The sequence below is a fragment of the Sturnira hondurensis genome, unplaced genomic scaffold (genome assembly GCF_014824575.4).
Source record: "Sturnira hondurensis isolate 20B ecotype Veracruz unplaced genomic scaffold, ASM1482457v3 Scaffold0004136, whole genome shotgun sequence".
Taxonomy (NCBI): domain Eukaryota; kingdom Metazoa; phylum Chordata; class Mammalia; order Chiroptera; family Phyllostomidae; genus Sturnira; species Sturnira hondurensis.
The window spans coordinates 55,141,526-55,161,174 of NW_028076767.1; the positions used below are offsets into that span (position 1 = coordinate 55,141,526).

Here is a 19,649-nt window from a genome sequence, read left to right on the forward strand (position 1 = left end):
ATTCACTGGACAATCAGATTGTTGCTAAGTTTCAGATATTATGAACACCACGATGACTGATATATTTGTGTTAACACGTAGTATTTCCTTAGAATGAATCCCTACATTAGAATTCTGAATAAAAAATATATCATTTTTAAGGCCTTTACTACAGACCGGTAAACTGATTTGCAAAATGACTGTGCCAATTTATTCTTACCAACACTACATGAAATTGCCAAAATCACTCCACTCACACTGTTTTATCTTTAACTGTTGCTAATTTGATAGGTCTCATTTTAATTTATACTTCCATAATTATTAATGAGGTAAGAACCTCATTATTTCACATTCATATGAGTCATGTATAGTCCTTCTTTTGCCAACTGTCTATAAATGTCAAATACCTGCCTTTCAATAGGCGGCTACTCTTTTTCCTTACTTATTTGTAATTACTCTGCATAGACTGCATTTATTTTATTCATTCATTAGATGAGTATCTGCTAAAATATTGTTGCTTACCTTGTCCTGTGCTAAAGACATAATTCTCATCTTTCACAGTTCAGAACACCTTTGGGAATTTCCTTACAAGACTTTTTCTAAATGATCATGTATCTTGACGAAACTAATATCATATTCTGAACACTGATATTTTAGGAAAAATTAAAACAATATTCACAGGTCCAAGAAAGAGAGTACCATGTATAAAACTTTGTTCCCAATTCAAACTGTGTAGTTTTTGTCTTTGCAGTTTTAAAAAGCCAACACACCATGACTCAAGTCACTAGAAGGAAGTTTACAGGCTACAAAACATCTTAAGTATGGGGACAATGAAAAATGCCACTACATTACTAAATGTAACTCTGCATTGACTGGGCATTCCCCGTCTAGAGTGTTTAAGAGATGTAAGAAGTTTAGCTACTATTATCAAGAGTAAATCAAAATAGTACCAATGGCCAATAGTGAAAGTCATCAAATAGAATAATACCCACCTGAACTACCTGAAGTAGTACTCAGCTTACAGACCAAGAGAAGCAGAACACAGGAGAAGAACTGCAAAATCTAATGGATAACGTGTAGTAACCCTTAATTCCTGCTTTGGACTATTAATTGAGTAAGATAAAATGCATTAGTTGCTTTACAACATGAATTTCTCATTCTTGAATTTCAAGTTAAACTTGATTACTCTCTGAAGAAAACATATCTTCAATTATCAAAACTGATACTAGTGTACTAGGTGGTATATACTACTTCATGAGCCTCTGAATATCTAAGAATATCATTTTAATCTTTCACACATTAAAGACAATTTAGCTAAGTATAAAAACTCTACAATTATAAGCATTTTCCCTTCAATAATCTAAACATATAGCTTTATGATCTGATATTTTTTGCTTGATCAAAGTTAGATATCAGTCTGATTTTATCTTTTGCAGATAAACCATTTATTTTATCTGAATTCTTATAGAGTTTTTCCTCCTTTATCTTTGTAAATTTAAAGATTCGTCAAGGTTATTCCAAGAAAAAGTTTTTTGTCTCTTTCAAAGTTGACGTCTGAAATGTTATGACCCTTCAAATCTCTATATTTAGGTATTTATTTTCTGCTTAGAAAAACTTTTAACATTATACTTAAATATTGTTTCTGTTCAAACTACTCTAAAATTTTTCTCAAGAATATCTACAAAATTCTTTACTTTTTCATTACACTTTTCTAACTGAAAAATCAAGACCTTGCTCTAATAGGATACATTAAACAAAAATAATATTCACTTCCTTAAACAATGAAAGGAAACTTCCAGCCAAAAGGAGGCATAGATACATATACTTTGCCTCCTTGCATAACCAAAAAAGGACAACAAATTTAAAAATAAAAAATAACCAGAACTGCCAGAAAACTGAATTGTATGGAAGTCTGACAACCAAGGAGTTAAAGAAGAAACATGCATCCCAACTGGTATGAAAGGCAGAGACAGGCAGCCAGGGTGGAAAGGACTCACAGTAAGGCAATGACTAGAGGACCAGGGCAAGCAAGGTGGCAGCTGGAGGACTGGGGCAAGGTGGTGGCTGGCAGAGTGGGCAGTACCATATTCCCATGCAGACAAACCAGGAGGAACTACGAAGCAAGACAGACTGCACAACCCAGGGTCCCGGCTTGGGAAAATAAAGCCTCAAAACCTCTGAATGAAAAAACCTGTGGGAGTTGAGGCTGCGAAAAACACTCCCAGCCTCACAGGAGAGTTTGATGTAGAGACCCACAGTGTCCCAGAACATACACAAACAAACCAACCTGGGAAGGGCCCAATTTGCTTGTGGATAGTGGAGGAAGTAACTGACAGCCAGCCAAGAGCTGAGCAAGCAGCATTGTTTCCCTTTTGGACCCCTCCCCTACAAACAGCACCTACAACGCAGCTACTTGGGTTGCACTGCCCAGAATGCCTAAGGCTCCACCCCTTACTATGAAACATGCGCCCTAAGACAAAGAAGTATAGCCCAAATAAAAGAACAGATGAAAGCTCCACAAAAAATACAACTAAGCAATAAAGAGACAGACAATCAGTGAGATGCATAGTTCAAAACCCTGGTAATCAGAATGCTCACAGAAATGGTTGAGTATGGTTGCAAAATAGAGGAAAAAGTGAAGGCTATGAAAAGTGAAACAAAGGAAAATGTACAGGGAACCAACAGTGAAGGGAAGGAAACTGGGACTCAGATGAACAGTTTGGAACAGAAGGAAGAAATAAGCATTCAACCACAGCAGAATGAAATAGTAAGAATCCCCCCCAAAAACCCCAACCAAAAAGCAGGAGAGGCTTGGGAACCGCTGAGACAACTTTCACCATTCTAACATCTGAATTATAGGGGTGCCAGAAGGAGTGGAGGAAGAGCAAGAAATGGAAAACTTATTTGAAAATATAATGAAGTAAAACTTCCCTAATGTGGCAAAAGAAACAGACTTCCAGGAAGTCCAGGAAGCTCAGAGAGTCCCAAAGAAGTTGGACCCAAAGAGGAACATGCCAAGGCACATCATAATTACATTACCCAAGATTAAAGATAAGGAGAGAATCTTAAAAACAGCAAGAGAAAAAGAAACAGTTACCTAAAAAGGAGTTCCCATAAGACTATTGGCTGATTTCTCAAAAGAGACCTTACAGACAAGAAGGGGCTGGAAAAAAGTATTCCAAGTCATGAAATGCAAGGACCTACAGCCAAGATTGCTCTATCCAGCAAAGCTTTCATTTAGAATGGAAGGGCAGATAGAGTGCTTCTCAGATAAGTCAAGTTAAACAAGTTCATCATCACCAAGCCCTTATTACATGAAATGTTAAAGGGACTTATCTAAGAAAAAGAAGGTCAAAACTAAGAACAGTAAAATGACAACAAACTCCAACTATCAACAACTGAACCTAAAAAAGAAAAACAAAAGCAAACTAAGTAAATGACTAGAATAGGAACAGAATCACAGAAAAGCAGATCACATGGAGCATTATCAGCATGGAGGGGGAGGGTAGAAAATGGGGGAAAAGGTACAGGGAATAAGAAGCATAAACGGTAGGTACAAAATAGACAGGGGGAGGTTCAGAATAGTACAGAAAATGGAGAAGCCTAAGAACTTATATGTATGACCCATGGACATGAAGTAAGGTGGGGGAAAGATGGTGGAAGTGGGAGGTACAGGGTGAAGGGGAATAAAGGGTTGAAAACAATGGGACAACTCTAATAGCATAATCAATAAAATATATTTTAAAAAATGAGAAAATGGTGCAATGAGAAAACTCCACCAGACTCTCCCACTTCAAAAAATTACACCTTTAAACGAAGAAACATGAGGTCTCTAAGGTCATGAAAAAAAATGGAGGTGCTTATTTAGTTTGCACTTTGGTAGCTTACTCTTTTTTTAACAAAATATTTATAAAATATTTTGCAAAGGGGAGAAAAAACAATTCACATCAATTTTATGACAACAATAAGTTCCCAAAGGAGTAACAGAATAAACAAAAGTTAAATATGGAGTAAATAGTAAGAATTAGTTCCCTCACATGCAGTGGCTAGGGACCTTTATCCTGATTTAGACTTTAAGAATGATTTTAGAAAAATTTACAAATCAGATATATGCTTTTAGGGTAGGTGATACCACATGATCAACACATTTTTTATGTCATGCTGCTTTATAGAAACTGTCACATGTAGAAGTCTACAAATTAAATAGTGTATATATTGAAATGCCTTGAATTTCACATTTTAGAAGAAAATAAAATTTTCTATCAAGAGCCAAGAGATTTCAATTCTAAGAAATCTACCTTCCAGTTTATGATAGCCATTTTCATCTCTGATATATGATTAATATAGAATTTAGTTATATAACATGCTTTTGTCTTCAAATATCAATCATGTGCTGTTTCAATCAGCTTGCAGACTCTTTCTATTATTTGTAAACCCTGTATTATTAAGATTTGAATGCACAAAACTTCACACTTCTGTAAGATAAAACATAGATAAAATATCTGCCTTTGAACTACTTGAAAAAAACTATACATTTTAAATGATTTGTCTTAGGAATGCCAAAAACAAACTAATCATAACCTAAACACTTAAACAGGACAATACTATTTTGCTATAGCATGGAATAACTTCAAGATTTTACCTGAGGGAAAAAATATGTTTCTGAAATATTTGTCTCTGCAGAAGTAATTCTAAAAAGAAAAATGACCATGCAGTGCAGGGAATTCAGTGTTGAATGATGCTGTCATCCTTTTAATCTCACCAACTCAGCAGTCACTCATTTCAAATTTAATAGCATAAACTTTGCATGTACAGGAGAAAAATTATTCTATATAGTCATAATTTAACTCCAAATAAGAATTGTGAGTAGATAGGAAAATTTTTTAAAACATGACAAGTCAGGGTTGGCTTTAAGTATTAATAAAAAATATTCTATTATTTTCAAATGTATAAGAAATGTAATGCTAATTCACTGGTATATTAAAGTTAAGATTGCTTAAGTTAACAAATTTACATAAAACTGATAATAAATATATTTCTATAGCCTGTTTAAATTAAAAAAGGGGTAAATGTGTATGTTTTTGGATTTTGTATTTCAGATTAATGAATATTCACAATGTGCCCATTACTTTACATAAAAGTATACAATATGGTTTGTGCTTCTGCGTTCTTCTGAAGGTAGAAACTACATGAAGCACATCATGTAGCTGTGTATGTCTCCTCACCACTCCCCTTCCCTACCCCCACTCCCTTTCTTGAACAGAAAGCTTTGATTATAAGAAGCTGTCAACCAACATAGTTTAATTAAAAGCAAGCATGAGTTAACTACAGGAGGACAGTGAGCACTTTTACATTCTTAGTTCATTAACCCTATAAAATATTTTGGGGCACCTACTATGTATTCCACATCCTGCATAAGTAAGCTAGCTATGTGTGAAAAGCCAGATGGAATCTGCTCAAATTCCTGGAATTTGTCAACGCACCTAAAAAAATGCCTGCAATTGAATTGAATAGAATATTCAGTTATTCAGAATGTATTCCTAGGATATATAGGATTGGTGAATTTTTCTAACAGGTCTAAATGATCATTGATCAGTTTCTCAGAAGACATGGGCACATTCTAAATATGTTAGCTATAATTGTCATTAGCTAACTTGGCAGTCCACTTTTTTATACTGCTGAGGGAATTTTTATTTTGAAGACTCAAAAATGGAATAAAAGTGTTTGCCGCAATGCATTACATTTTTAATGTATCTTTTATTGTTTATGCTATTACAGTTGTCCTATTTTTTACCTCCCCTTTATTAGCCTCCATCACAGAGATACCTGAAGTGGGAAATACCTACATCACTAACACATGGAAGAGAAATAATATTACATTTGTTACTACAGCACATGCAACTTAAGAGAACTCATTTCCTGAGAACAAGTATCAGGGTTCAGAACTCTTGAATCCTGGCCAAACAGTGTCCTAAGAACTCTACCTCTTGTATTTGAGGATGCAGTTCAGGCACAGAAGAATTCACTATACATTAGACAATAATTACAATTACCAGGATAATTCAGTTACCTATAAAAAATTACTAAGTTACTAATAAAAAATGTGAACTTTTAGGCATTGTACTGCCAGTACAGGGCTATTAGCTAAGCTACAGACTACACTGTTTACAGCTGAAATAAAAAAACTTTGTCTTCTTCATGCTGTTGAGGTGTGTCAGTGAGAACTATTGTAAATAAACTTAGGGGCTGAATAAAAGGAAGTTGCAAAGGCAGGTGCACAACAGTTGAGTTGTTTCAGTTTCAGGGGAATAAAGTAAATAATTGTACTGGAATTGGTTCAGTTCTGGGCACGCTGCCATCCAGGAAGGGTGTGTAATTACTGAGGCTAATAGATCCATGTAAAAATGAAGTAATATCAATATGGGCACAGTTGGGCTCCAAATTTCCTTATTTTATCTTCAAAAAGTAAGGATCTCTCATGACTCTCATTTCAGTCTTTGAAATTTAAATATCACAAGTTAATACTGAAGGTAGAATTGTAATTTCCACAAAAGTTGGAATATATTATCTTGAAAGGTAGTGTTCTTTTTGAGAGCATCATAAGTGAAGAACATTGCAATTTTCACTCAAAATAACAAAAGAAGTACACATGGTATCTAATTTAAAACTTCACCAGAGTAAGAGTATATACAGATACAATTATTGTGTTTTACATCATCTATCCTTTGCTTACTATTTCATGCTATCTAAAATGGCCACAACCTTAAATCTGGATTCCAAACTTCTAAAATCATAAACCAAAAGTAAGAAATGTGGTTTGTGGGAGAACAGTGGAATGGAAATCAGAGTGGCTGAATATGGCCAAGTTCAAATAGAGATGTCAAATATTCAAGCAACAACATTACAAAAGATAAAAGAGTATCATAAGTAGTACATGTATGATTCTACAGAATGTAAATCAACTGACATATTATATAGAGCTAGGAAATATACTTGTTAACCTTATTCGTGATTGGCTACATGGTCTTTTAAAGAGTGTTTCTACACAACCCAGGATCCTATCCTGTCAATTATAAAAGTAAAGTTTACTCTCCCAATTGATAATAGCCTGCACATGGCCCTTGGCTTACTATTTCCTTTGTGCCTGTGAAGTGAATGCATAGAAGTGGGGGCAGAGTTCTGAATGAGTGGCCAGTGTCTTACCAAAATTCCAGCTCCTCTGCATCCAAACACAACCTGTCCACTGCAAGAATGAATCTAGCATTTTAGCCTAGGTTTTCATAAGAGGAGAAAAGGGAGCTTTGAAGGCATCATATTTGGCCACATTTCTTTATCTTGCTGTGTATAAGATATTAAACTAGGAATTAGAACATTCTTAAATTTCCCAGATATTTGAAAATGATCAGGATATAAAAAAATTTCCTTGTTTCCAACATCTGTATTCATCTTGAATTCCTGGACTCTTTATTAGGAGCTGAACTAAACAGTACAACCTGCCAAATGACGATCCTGATTACAGCCAACTGATAGCTTAAAGTTCACTTGACATTTCCTGTACTTTCAGGTCTAAGTCCAAGGATCACATTCCTTTGTTATTCCCACAGGTTGACTTTTTACTTCTCTCAAAGCATGATCCTTAACTGAGAGATACTTCTTCAATGGTTTCCTATATTACCTGGTAGAGATGATACTGGTAGATAATTTTTTGACATCACCAAGATAACCACATTCTTTTATTCCCTACACTTAATTTTCAGCTAAGACAGATGGGACATGGCTTTTCTAACTTTATGTCATTATTTGACCATCAATATAAAATGCCATTTCGTTTGCTTCATGTGGAGACTGCATTTAATTCCTACGTCAGTATGGATATATGCAAGTCAAATTGTCTTCGGGACAAGAATAAACAATTGGGTAATTAGTTTTCTAGGTGCTGTCTGAGATTCTCTTGCTTAGTAACATTTCTATGAATGTGGCCGTAGGTCTCACAATCTTCCAAAAATGACCAATTGGAGACAAAGTATTATGATAGCCAGTATTATTCATCCATTCCCTTCTTGAATAATCATGTAAGTGTAGGCCTAATATACTAAAGGGACTGGGGGAGGAACAGGTGGTAACATGTCTGAAACAAATGTATAAAAAAACATGGCTCTGTCCTTAGGTAGCTGATTATATAATCCAAAGAAGCACGAAGTAAGTGTAAGAGCAGTCGTTTAAAGTGCTAAGGAAGGTCAGGAGATTTGACTTCAGGCCGGTGACCATGGCTTCAGGAAAGAGGTAGCACTTGAACAGAAGTAGGTTCTTTCTTTCTACATGCACAAGAGCAAGGATCTCAAAACAAAATAACTGTACAGGCATGCACCTATGTGACTTGATGTAAATATGAAAGGTTATCATGGTACAAAAGAGAGGGAATATGAATTTCATCATTTTGTCAAAGAATAAGAAACAGCTTCTGGCTTCTAGATCCTAAAAAAGAGTGGTCCTGTAGAGGAAGTTTCAACTGCTTTTATGACACCCTAAAACCAATTTCAGATAGTAACAGACTTCTGATTTGTTAACAAAACTGCTCTGGCTGCCTGTCATTTCCTTCCCAACTTCTTTCCATAAATTGCCCAGGGGGAATATATACCAATTACTTCAGTGGCTTGAATGTACTTTATTCAAGAATCTACACCTTTCCTCTGAAAAGTTAGATGTGTGCTGAAAGATCTCACTTTCCAATTCTTCAACCAAGTGCCTTGATGTTATGTTTGGGGTTGCACAAAATCATCATGTTGAAAAATTATTTTCACATGCTCTATTTCTTATAATATATACCTAAAAATGTTCTGTGAGACCAACATGGTGAAGTTTTGAGAGTTTAATCCCGCACAAAAGTGAAATAGTGTCATAGCATAAATATGGCTCAATATTCAGAATGCTGTCTTACCTTCAGATCAGTGCCTAAGAAGGCTCACTGAACCCCTATATATATTTAAAAATAGAACCACTAGTTCTCCCTAAGAGCTTTTTCTTCTTATGTAGAAGTGACAATGACAATAGTAATATCGGTCCTTACTATGAGCACTGCTGTACTTTACATGAGTTAATTTAATGCCCTCAATAACTATTATCATCTCCATTTCACAGAAGAAAAACTAAGGCACAGAGAAGTTAAGAAATCTTCCCAATACCGCACAGTAAGTAGTGAAGCTAGAATTGGAACCAAGACCATCTACCCAGTTGCACCAAAAGTGCTCTCATCCCTTTGTAGTGTAATGAAACCTCCTTCTTGAGATGCAGCTGCCACCAGACAAGGTCTGTTCTCTGAGATCAGTGGAACTGATACCATCAATCCACGGCTATGAGCATCGAACAGTAGCATAGCATATTTTTAAATAATTATGTATCCTATCCAAGAATATGACTTTGCTGACACAAAACATGATCAAGGACATAATAAAATATTAACTATTTCATTTGAGTCTAACATGACTAAGAATGTCACATTCTAGTATTTTAAAGTCAAATACATAAGATAAATCGTAAATGATTTTCTTATTCCTAACTTTCTAACTTTTCTGTGCTCTGTCTCATCTCAAAATGATAGGGAGTGCCATATTTTAGGAAAGTCCTAAGAAATTTTTATACCATCTATAGAGAAATTAGAGCATCTTACCTGGTGCCACAAAAATCCTATGCAAGCTAGAGTTAGCTATTTAAAGTCAGGTGAGTATCTTGCAATAAGATATGTCTTAGGTTGAATGAGTGAAATACTGACTGAGCACTGAACAAGCAACTGTGAAAAAATTAAGAATGGAAACTATAAATGTATATTAATGAACTTAAATTCTCAGAATAGGAATAGAAGCAAAGAGTAGAATATATCCTCTTTTTAAAAAGTAATCTGGCAAGTATAATTCTTCTAATAAATGACAAATATCAGTGGGATTTTTGGCTATCTTGAGAAACTGGAACCCTTCTTGCCACCTCCCAGACAATATCTATTCAAAACACTATTTACTGACAAAAGATAACATTTTCAAGTCATCTGAAGCCATCAAGGCATTCCAGTGCCAAAATCATGACAGGTTTCCAATTTTCTTTAACATGCAGGGTATCTGGTTCCAAGATACAAACACAAAAGTTCCTGTTGCTATGTTTATGAAAACAGTTTCTAGTTTTAAGTCAGTTCTGGGCCTTTTGATAAATTTACTGTCATGTTTCACAAAGATGCAGTATACTTTATGAGTTCCCAATAAATTACAGTCTTTTCATTTTACAGCTCCTTGGGTCAAATCTTGACAACCAAGGAGTACTATAAATAAAAGAAGAGTCCCTTTTTGTTCCCTAAACGTGAGGGAAGCTTAGATAATCCATGGTTTGGTGAAAAATAAGAATAGTACTGACTATAATTTTCTTGTCTTTTCAAATTCTTAAATTGTGGGATGTTTAAAAACTAATTTCAGGGAGGAATGGAAAATATTTTCATATCTTGATATTAGAATAAGTTGTGAAATCATTTTTCTTGAAAACACAGCTCTAGTGTCACACATAGCATATTTTCCAGACTATAAGAGGTACCTTAGATTTTAAAGGAGGAAAACAGAAAAAAAAGTTTTTCGAAGCAAAAAATGTAGTAAAATATTTAATAATGTAAATAACAATATTTCACCAATGTACATGTAAACAAAACTCAACAGCAGCAGCATTAACAACCATTATTCCTCCCAAATTGGGCCAGGTGGGGGGGCATCTTATAGTCCAAAAAATATGGCATGTCATAATTCTAATTCTTTCATACCACACACCTAGCTCTAAGGTACAGCAAGCAGTGAAATAATGAGGTATTAAATATTCCTTTACTCTTTGTCATCATTAGTCATTGAAACTACTGATAACTGATTTTTAAAAGAATATTCCAGCAAATATACATCTAAATTTGTATCTCTTGAGAAAAAAGGACCCACTGTTTCAATAAAAATTTTAAAATTAATAATTAGATTATATCCAACCCAATAACCCTCCCAAAGGGCAAACATCTGTGTTTTGTTGTGGAGAGAAGGGCAGAAAAGAAATCTATCCCTGTAGCTTTAAATTTACATTCATATTATTAAACTTTCAAATCTTAAGAAACTAAATTTAGGAATTCCACTTCTCTAAGCACAACAGATAAGATCTAATTTGGAAAGCTACTTGGGTCTGAAGGATAAGCAGTACTGAGGGCTTTAAGAAAACCAACATAAACATGACACTGAAGCAAACTGGCACAGTTTGACAAGTGTTAGAACACTACTTCACGACACAAATATACTTTGATTCAGACAAACAACAAATATAGCCTTTAACCAAAAACCACAGAGACAACCCTACATAATACCTATGTTAAAATGTTCAACACATCTAAGGCTATTACAAACCTCCTGACAGAAAAGTCAGCAATGTGAACTATGCTTTACGAAGCTTTGCGTGCATGCACACACTCTGCAATGGGGGAGAGACAGAGACACCGATCACCATCAATATTGTCCTTACTTGCAGACGTACAAGTATCCTGCATGTTCCGATTCTGACTGGCACCTGGAGCGGCTCTACATGCCAGTCATCCCAATGTACTCAGGGATGTAAACACCTTATAATTAGAAAACGTGAAGGCGTCAAGGACGTTAAACAAATTTAAAACACATCTAAAGATTAATTTTAAAGGCACTGAAGAAATCATTAATTGCAAATTCCAGTAAGAGGATGTACCTGCTCCTTCACAGAAGCTAGAATAGTGGTGGCCGTGGTCTCGGGTTCCATGCCTGGGCCAGTGGAGGCAGCTTCCTGGCGGATCTGTGGTTGCCCCTCCTCCACCAGTGAGGCCTGCTCAGGAGCTGGCATTCCTCCTGCAATCAAGCAGGCAAAGGGTTAACACTTTCTAAGGGCCCCTCTGTAAAAACAGGTTGGAGCTGAGGATTTGAAGACAGTTCCTAGGAAGTACTACACACAATGATCCAAACTCCTGACAACTATTCAATTTTTAGAAGGCAACATCTAGAGTTAAAAGTATAGCAGGTACTACCAAATACTAAAAAATAAAACTAAAAGTAATGACAATAAATTCTAAGAAAATATTTAAACATCACAGTCAAAAATGACATGAAAAGTGTTTGGGAGGAGGGCTCTTAAATTAGAAATTTACTAATGAAAAAGCTTGTTAAATTGATGAATCTTATAATTGGAAACCAATAAGCAAATATGATTATCTATCACTGAAACAAAAAATAAACACTCTATAATGCTATAAGGGCCAGTTTTCAAAAAAGCATACACATAAAGACATCTACAAATGTTCAAATACTTTAACTATTACAGAAGAGGTTTATGCACCAGAGTATCAATCTAGTCTTGACATATTAGTAAGCAGAAACAGGAAATGGGTCTGATTACTTTCTGCATTTCTCCCTTTGTGACGAGTCCACAAACCTCCTCTAGCAGTTGAATTCTCCACCTCCTATTTCCATGATACCCAAGGCTCAGGTGGGCACAAAGCTGCAAGGACCAGTTTCCTCAAGTGTGAGCAGAAGGAGAAGCTTCAGACTTGAAGCAGGACTAGGATCAAAACCTAGGTGATCTTGGACAAGTTATGACCACACTGAGCCCCACTTTCCTCACTTATTAAAAAAACACTCTTTACCAATTCTTTATATAATACAATGGGATGATTTTATGGCAAACTATTTTTTAGTATGTGTTGTATGCTGAGATGCAAAATACTTAAAATATCACCAACTGGATAATATAACTCATTTCTGCATTTAACCAAGTGCTCATTAAAGACATGAGGTCTATGAAGAAAAAAGCCACACATGAAAATCCTAGATTAGCATGTAAGACATTTAAAGATATGAAAGTATTCTATGGCACTGAAAAATTAGACACCTTAAAATAAGCAGATGGTTGCGAGGAACAAAAATGTTACTATGCAACAGTGGAAAAAAATAATGCCAAAAACCAAAATTTTGAAAATGTCGAGTATAATACCATGAAATAACCAATATGTTAGAAAAAGAAACACAAATTCGGTGAACAAAGAGAATTTGAAAAAAAGATATAGAAACATCATTAGTACTCATTAATTCTTTACCACAAGGAGAAGGAGCCTTACTATTCAAAGAAAGACACAGAATTATATTATTGTAATTATATTCCATCACTCTGAATGTACTACACTTAATATTGCAATATTTATCACAATGACTTTGGTCAGAATTGATGAAATTAGGTGAGCATTTTCTGAGTAGCACTCTGTCCATGTGTTCGGCAGGGTGATAAGGGGATACAGATGTAAGTAAGGGTCACTGACTATTAGAGTCATCATCTAGCTGAGGCAGCAAAATATGAGTCAGATCAAGCTATAGTATAGCAAGATGCAAATGATGCATAACAATACTAAAGCTGATGAAAATAGGTTGGGAGGAATTTATACATTTGTAGAAGAAAATACTACTCAGCAGCAAAAGAAATTGTCACAGGCAGGGGTGATGTTTTCATTTTCTGCTTTCTCAAAGACTAGTAGACATTACAGGTAATCGCTAACATTCATGCAATGAAGAATGAGGGTGAGAGAATTCCCTACCCTTCATCTTTGGAACAGTCCCAAAATAGCACAATCAATGCAATGCTGGACAGAAGAGGAAGAGCACAATTAATGACAAGTTATAAAACCTACCAAGGTTGTCTGTCCATTTTCTTGTAGTTCTCCTAACAATTTAAAGGGCTGCAGGACTCAAGCAAAGACTGGAGTCTCAAGATGATATTATGACTTGTTGCCACTAGCAAACAAAAAAAAATCACTAAGCACTTATGTAGCAAAGAGACAGAAACATTAGGCCTCATGCTTCCCCCAGTGACCCCAACTTAATGATCACATTCTCAGGACCTGAGAAAACTTGCAAATAGGTTGCTAGACCATATGGGGGCTCCCTAGAGAATCAGAGAATGGAAGAGGTACCAAAGAACTGGAAGCAGGAAAATGCCATTTCTGTTTTTGGAAAGTAGCAAGTAGATTCTGTTCATGTTAGAAACTAAAGAGCTAGACACAGATCTTAGGTGAGATTCTTAAAAGGATTTTGTCCAAGAGACAATTTGTGAGAACTAAAAACGGGCACACCAAAAAAAATTACGTTACACTGGTCTAATTTCTGTCTTTGGCAGTGTAACCACAGAAATGCAGTGTCTAGACTCTGGTGAGGCATGTATGATGTTAGAGCTCCCCCCACCCCGCAGACATTAGAAGCATCATACAAATGAGGCTGGCAAAAGGGCAACTGCTGACTCTCACAATCTGTAAATAGCTGACCGAAATCTATCTATCGCCCTACAGAAATTTCTAATGTAATGCCAGGGAGGTCTAATAATCACCTGCTCCTAACCAAAAACTATAGCCACAATGTAAATAATAATACATGATGCAAGCTCAAATTCTTCAATGACTAAGAACCCTGAATTTACCAGATAATAAAATTAAAATAGGAATAACACTGCTAAACTGCAGTAACGAGCTACCTCTATGAGATAAAACAATAACAATAAATGTCTGGCCTTGTATTTAGGCAATCGAAGCAGGACACAGAGCAACAGATTTAGGCACTTTAGCTTCAAGAGAGAATGAGTGAACCATGAATGAGACAAAGCTGCCCTGAAGCTGAGGTGTTCTTATGCGGTAATGATATTAGTATTCAAGATAATAGGAAGAGGGGGACAAATGAGCATACACCTCTCCTTCAAGTTCCCCGGGACATATCCACTTTTACTTATGGGTGACACATTAACAGGAATGGACACAAGTATATCCATTCAGGAGACGATGAGTAGGATAGTGAAAGAATTCAGTCATTATTTCCAGACACAGGAATGCAGATGAAATGAATGACTGCTCAGGTTCCTTATGACCTCAAGCCTTGGTAGGAGACAAAAACAGAACAGTTAATAGATCAAAAAGAGAAATTTTGACCTCAAAAATAAAGGGACTATGCAGACAAGAAGACAGCTACAAACCTCTGAAGAACAGCCCTAGACAAGCCAGTTTAGACCTTTTAGGCTATGATCCTCAGGGCTAGACCAAAAACTAATAGTCTTGTAACACATTTGTGTTAGCCTATATTATTGCTATCTTTATACACTGGATCAAATTTGGCTAATGATTATATTACCATTTTTTATTGTTTATTCTATTACAGTTGTCCCAATTTTTTTCCCTTTTGAGCCCTCCACCTAGCCCACCCCTCTCTCCCACAGTCCACCCCCTCTCCATGTTCTTGTCCATGGGTCATTCATACATGTTTTTTGACTAATCACTTGCCCTTCATTCCACTATTTCCCCCACCCCACTCCTACAGCCATCAGTGTGTTCCATGTTTCCAGGTATCAGGTTCTGTTTTTCTCATTACATTCTTTTGTTCATTACATCCCAGTTAAAACTCAGATCATGTGGTATTTGTCTTTCTCCTACTGGTTTCTTTTAGCATAATAGTCTTCAGTTCCATCCATGCTGTTGCAAAAGGCAGGAATTTCTTCTTTCTACTGTGTAGTATTCCATTGTATAAATGTACCAGTTTTTTAATCCACTCACCTACTGATGGGCACTTGGGCTGCTCCCAACATTTATAAATGGGCTATATCCATTTATACTTGGCTAGTATAAATGACACGGCTATGAACATTGGGGTGCATAGGTTCTTTTGAATTGGTGTTTCAGGATCCTTAGGGTATATTCCCAGCAGTGGAATTGCTGGACTATAAGGCAGTTTCATTTTTATGTTTTTAAGGAAATTCCATAGTTTTCCAGTGGCCGCACCACTCTGCATTTCCATCAACAGTGCACTGGGGTTCCCTTTTCTTCACATCCTTTCCAGCATTTGCTGTTTGTTAATGGCCATTCTGACAGGTATAAGGTAATCTCACTGTGATTTTAATTTTTGTCTCTGATGGCCAATGATGTTGAGCATTTTTTCATATGTCTATGGGCCATCTTTATTTCCTACTTAGAGAAGTACCATTCAGTTCCTTTGCTCACTTTTTGAATTGGGTTGTTTGTTTTCCTAGTGTTGAGTCAAATAAATGATATACAATGAGGTCTGTCCAGAAAAAGTCCAGCCATTTTAATATAATGAGAACAGTTTGCATGACATTGATGTAACCCGGCAGTCAAGGAGAGTGGACTAGAATGTGCTGGAGTGAATAATGATGATGACAGGACTGTACTAGTCAGTGCAGGTGGTAGAACCTTTGAGTTAGCATCTGTACTGTGTGGCTGTCACACTCAAAGTGACTGACTGGAGCAACAAATATGCATCAAATTTTGCATTAATCTTGCATTCCTGCGAGAAAACTATTCAGATGATTCAGAAGGCTGCAACTATGGGCAACTGGTGATTGGCGGTTTCATCGCAACTGGCCCAGTTGTGCATCATGTCTGGTGCAGTTTTTTGGCAAAACATCAAATCACCCAGGTGGCTCAGCCCCACTATAGCCCAGATTTGGCGCACTGTGACTTCTGGCTTTTCCCAAACTAAAATCACCTTTGAAAGGAAAGAGATTTCAGGCCATTGATGAAATCAAGAAAATATGACAGGGCAGCTGATGGTGACTAGACAAACTCTATTAGGTCCCAAGGTGCCTACTTTGAAGGGGACAAACGAGTCCCTGTCCTATATATAATTTTTCTTGTATCTTCTTCAATAAACATCTGTTTTTCATATTATATGGCTGGATGCCTTCTGGACAGACCTTGGACATTCAAGATTAAACCCTTGTCCGAATATCATTGGCAAATATGTTCCTCCCATATAATCAGTTCCCTTTTCATTTAGATGATGGTTGGTGTCTTTAGCTGAGCAGAAACTTTTTAATGTGATGTAGTTCCACTTGTTTAATTTTTCCTTTATTTCCTTTAACCTAGGAGACATATTGACAAAAATATTGCTACATGGGGTATCTGAAATTTTAATGCCTGACAGAATGTTTATGGTATCATTCTGACAGAATGATTATGGTATCATGACTTATATTTAAGGCTTCTATCCATTTTGAGCTTATTCTAGTGTGTGGTCTAAGTTGGTGGTAATTTCATTTTTTTTTTGCATGTACCAGTCGTTATCCCAACACCACTTATTGAAGACACTAGCTTTACTATTAAACATCGTATGCTCATTTGCCCTCTTTGTCAAATATTAATTGATCAGAGACATGGGCTTATTTCTGGGCTCTCTATTCTGTTCCATTGGTCTATGTGTCTGTTTTTACACCAGAATCAGACTGTTGATTAAAGTGGCCTTATAGTATAGTTTAATATCAGGTATTGTAATCCCTCCAACTTTGTTCTTCTTTCTCAAGGTTGCTGAGGGTATTTGGAGTGTTTTTGTTCCATATAAATTTTTAAAGTATTTGTTCTAGATCTGTGAAATATTCCATTGGTATTTTAATAGGAATTGTTTTGAATCTATAGATTCTTTTGGGTAGTGTGGACATTTTAATGATGTTAATTCTTTCAACCCATGAATAGGATATGTGCTTCCATTTATTTGTATCTTCCTTAATTTCTTTCTTCAGTGTTCCATAGTTTTCTGAGTACAGGTCTTTTACCTCCATGGACAAATTTATTCCTAGGTATTTTATTTTTCTTGCTGCTATAGTAAATGAGATTTTTTTCTTAGTTTTATTTCTGACAGTTCATTGTTGGTATACAGAAATGCCATTGATTTCTGAATATTGACTTCGTATCCTCTACTTTGCCACTAAATACACTTAACTTAGGTCGAGTAGTTTTTTGGTAGAGCCTGTAGGGTTTCCTATGTTCACTATCATGTCACCTGCAAATAATGACGGATTTACCTCCTCCTTTCCAATTTGGGTGCCTTCATTTCTTGTCCTCGTCTGACTGCTGTGGCTAGGACCTCCAGTGCTATGTTGAATAAGAGTGGTGAAAATAGACACCCTTGTTTTGTTCCAGATCTGAAAGGAAACACTTACAGTTTTTGCCCACTGAGTGTGATGTTGGCAGTAGGTTTCTTGTATGTGGCCTTAATTATGTTGAGAGATATGCTCCTTCTATTCCCACATTGCTGAGTTAGGTTTTTGTTTGTTTGTTTTTTACCATAAATAGGCGCTGGATTTCATCAAATGCTTTTTCAGCATCTACTGATATGATCATGTGATTTCTATCCTTCGTTTTGTTTAGGTGGTGGTTACTGATTTGGGAATAATGCACCATCCTTGCATCCCTGGGAAAAATCTCACTTGATTGTGATGTATGAACTATTTAAAGTATTGCTGGACCCAGATTGTCAATATTTTGTTGAGTATTTTAGTATCTATGTTCATTAGAGATGTTGGCCTGTAATTTTCTTTCTTTGTTGTATCTTTATCTGGTTTTGGAATTGAGATTAATATAGGCCTCATAAAAGGACATTGGGAGTCTTACCTCTTCAACTTTTTTGAGTAATTGGCAAAGGGTAGGTGTTAGTTCTTCTTTGAATGTTTGGTAAAATTCACCTCTGAAGCCATCTGGTCTAGGGATTTTGTGTGCTGGGAGTTTATTGATTACTGCCTCAATTTTGCTAGTAGTTATCTATCTGTTTCAGCTTTCTGCTTCTCCCTGATTTGGTTTTGGAATATTTTATGTTTCCAGTATTTGTCTATTTTGCCTAGGTTGTCCACATTCTAGGCATATTGTTGCTCATAGTAATTTCTTGTAATCCTTTATATTTCTGTGGTATCAGTTGTTACTATGCCCCTCTCATTTCTGATTTTATTTTTCTGATCCTCTATATTTTACTTTCTTGATGAATCTGTTTAAAAGTATTGTCAATTTTGTTTATCTTTTCAAAGAACCAGCTCCTCGATTCATTGATTCTTTGGGTTTTTTAGTGTCTTTATGTCATTTAATTCTGCTCTAATCTTGATTATTTCTTTGCTTCCACTCACTCTGATTTGTTGGTTTTTGTCTAAGTATTTTTAGATGTTAGGTTAGGTTGTTTATTTGAGAGTTTTCTTTCTACTTTAGGTGGGCCTGTATTGCAATGAACTTCCCTCTTCAGGACTGCCTTTGCTGTGTCCACAGATTTTGGGCTGTTGTGTGTTCATTTTCATTTGTTTCCAGATAGTTCTTGACTTTTTTCATTGATCTTATTGTTAACCCATTCATTATTTAATAATATGTTACTTAGTCTCCATGTAGTTGAGTGTTGAGTTTTTTTTCCTTGAGATTGGTTTCTAGAAAATTTCAAGCCACTGTGATCCAGAAGATGCTTAGTATGACCTCAATATTCTTGATTTCTTAAGGCATTTTTGTGCCCCATTATGTGGGCTACCTTTGAAAAGATCAATGTGCATTTAAAAAGAAGGTATATTTTGCTTCTCTGGGGTAAAATGTTCTATAAATATCCATTACATCCATTTGACTTAGAATGTCATTCAATGCCTCAATATCCTTGTTTATTTTTTGTTTGATTATATTACTTTTAATCAAAATTAAATTCTAGAGTCATGAGAACAAGTTTAGAAAGGTCTTTCCTTTTGGAGCAAACACTCAAATCTCCAAAATTTCAAAAATTGATTGCCCTCTAAAGGTGGTATATTTCCCATCATGAAAGATCTTTAATCACAGCTCTGAGGATTTAGTAGCAAGAATGCTATAG

General features: G+C 35.8%; 1 protein-coding gene across 10 annotated transcripts in view; it reads right to left on the bottom strand.

The window, feature by feature from the left end:
- Positions 1-19,649, bottom strand: part of PKP4 (plakophilin 4) — a 245,663-nt gene that overhangs the window by 156,433 nt on the left and 69,581 nt on the right. For 9 of the 10 annotated variants that reach the window (XM_037044659.1, XM_037044660.1, XM_037044658.1 and 6 more), the window contains exon 2: positions 11,719-11,855. In XM_037044659.1, the coding sequence (XP_036900554.1) occupies positions 11,719-11,850 (132 nt within the window). In that variant the 5' untranslated portion in view covers positions 11,851-11,855. Of the gene's footprint in view, positions 1-11,502; positions 11,581-11,718; positions 11,856-19,649 lie in introns of those variants that run through there. The other variant, XM_037044663.1, reaches the window with a different exon arrangement.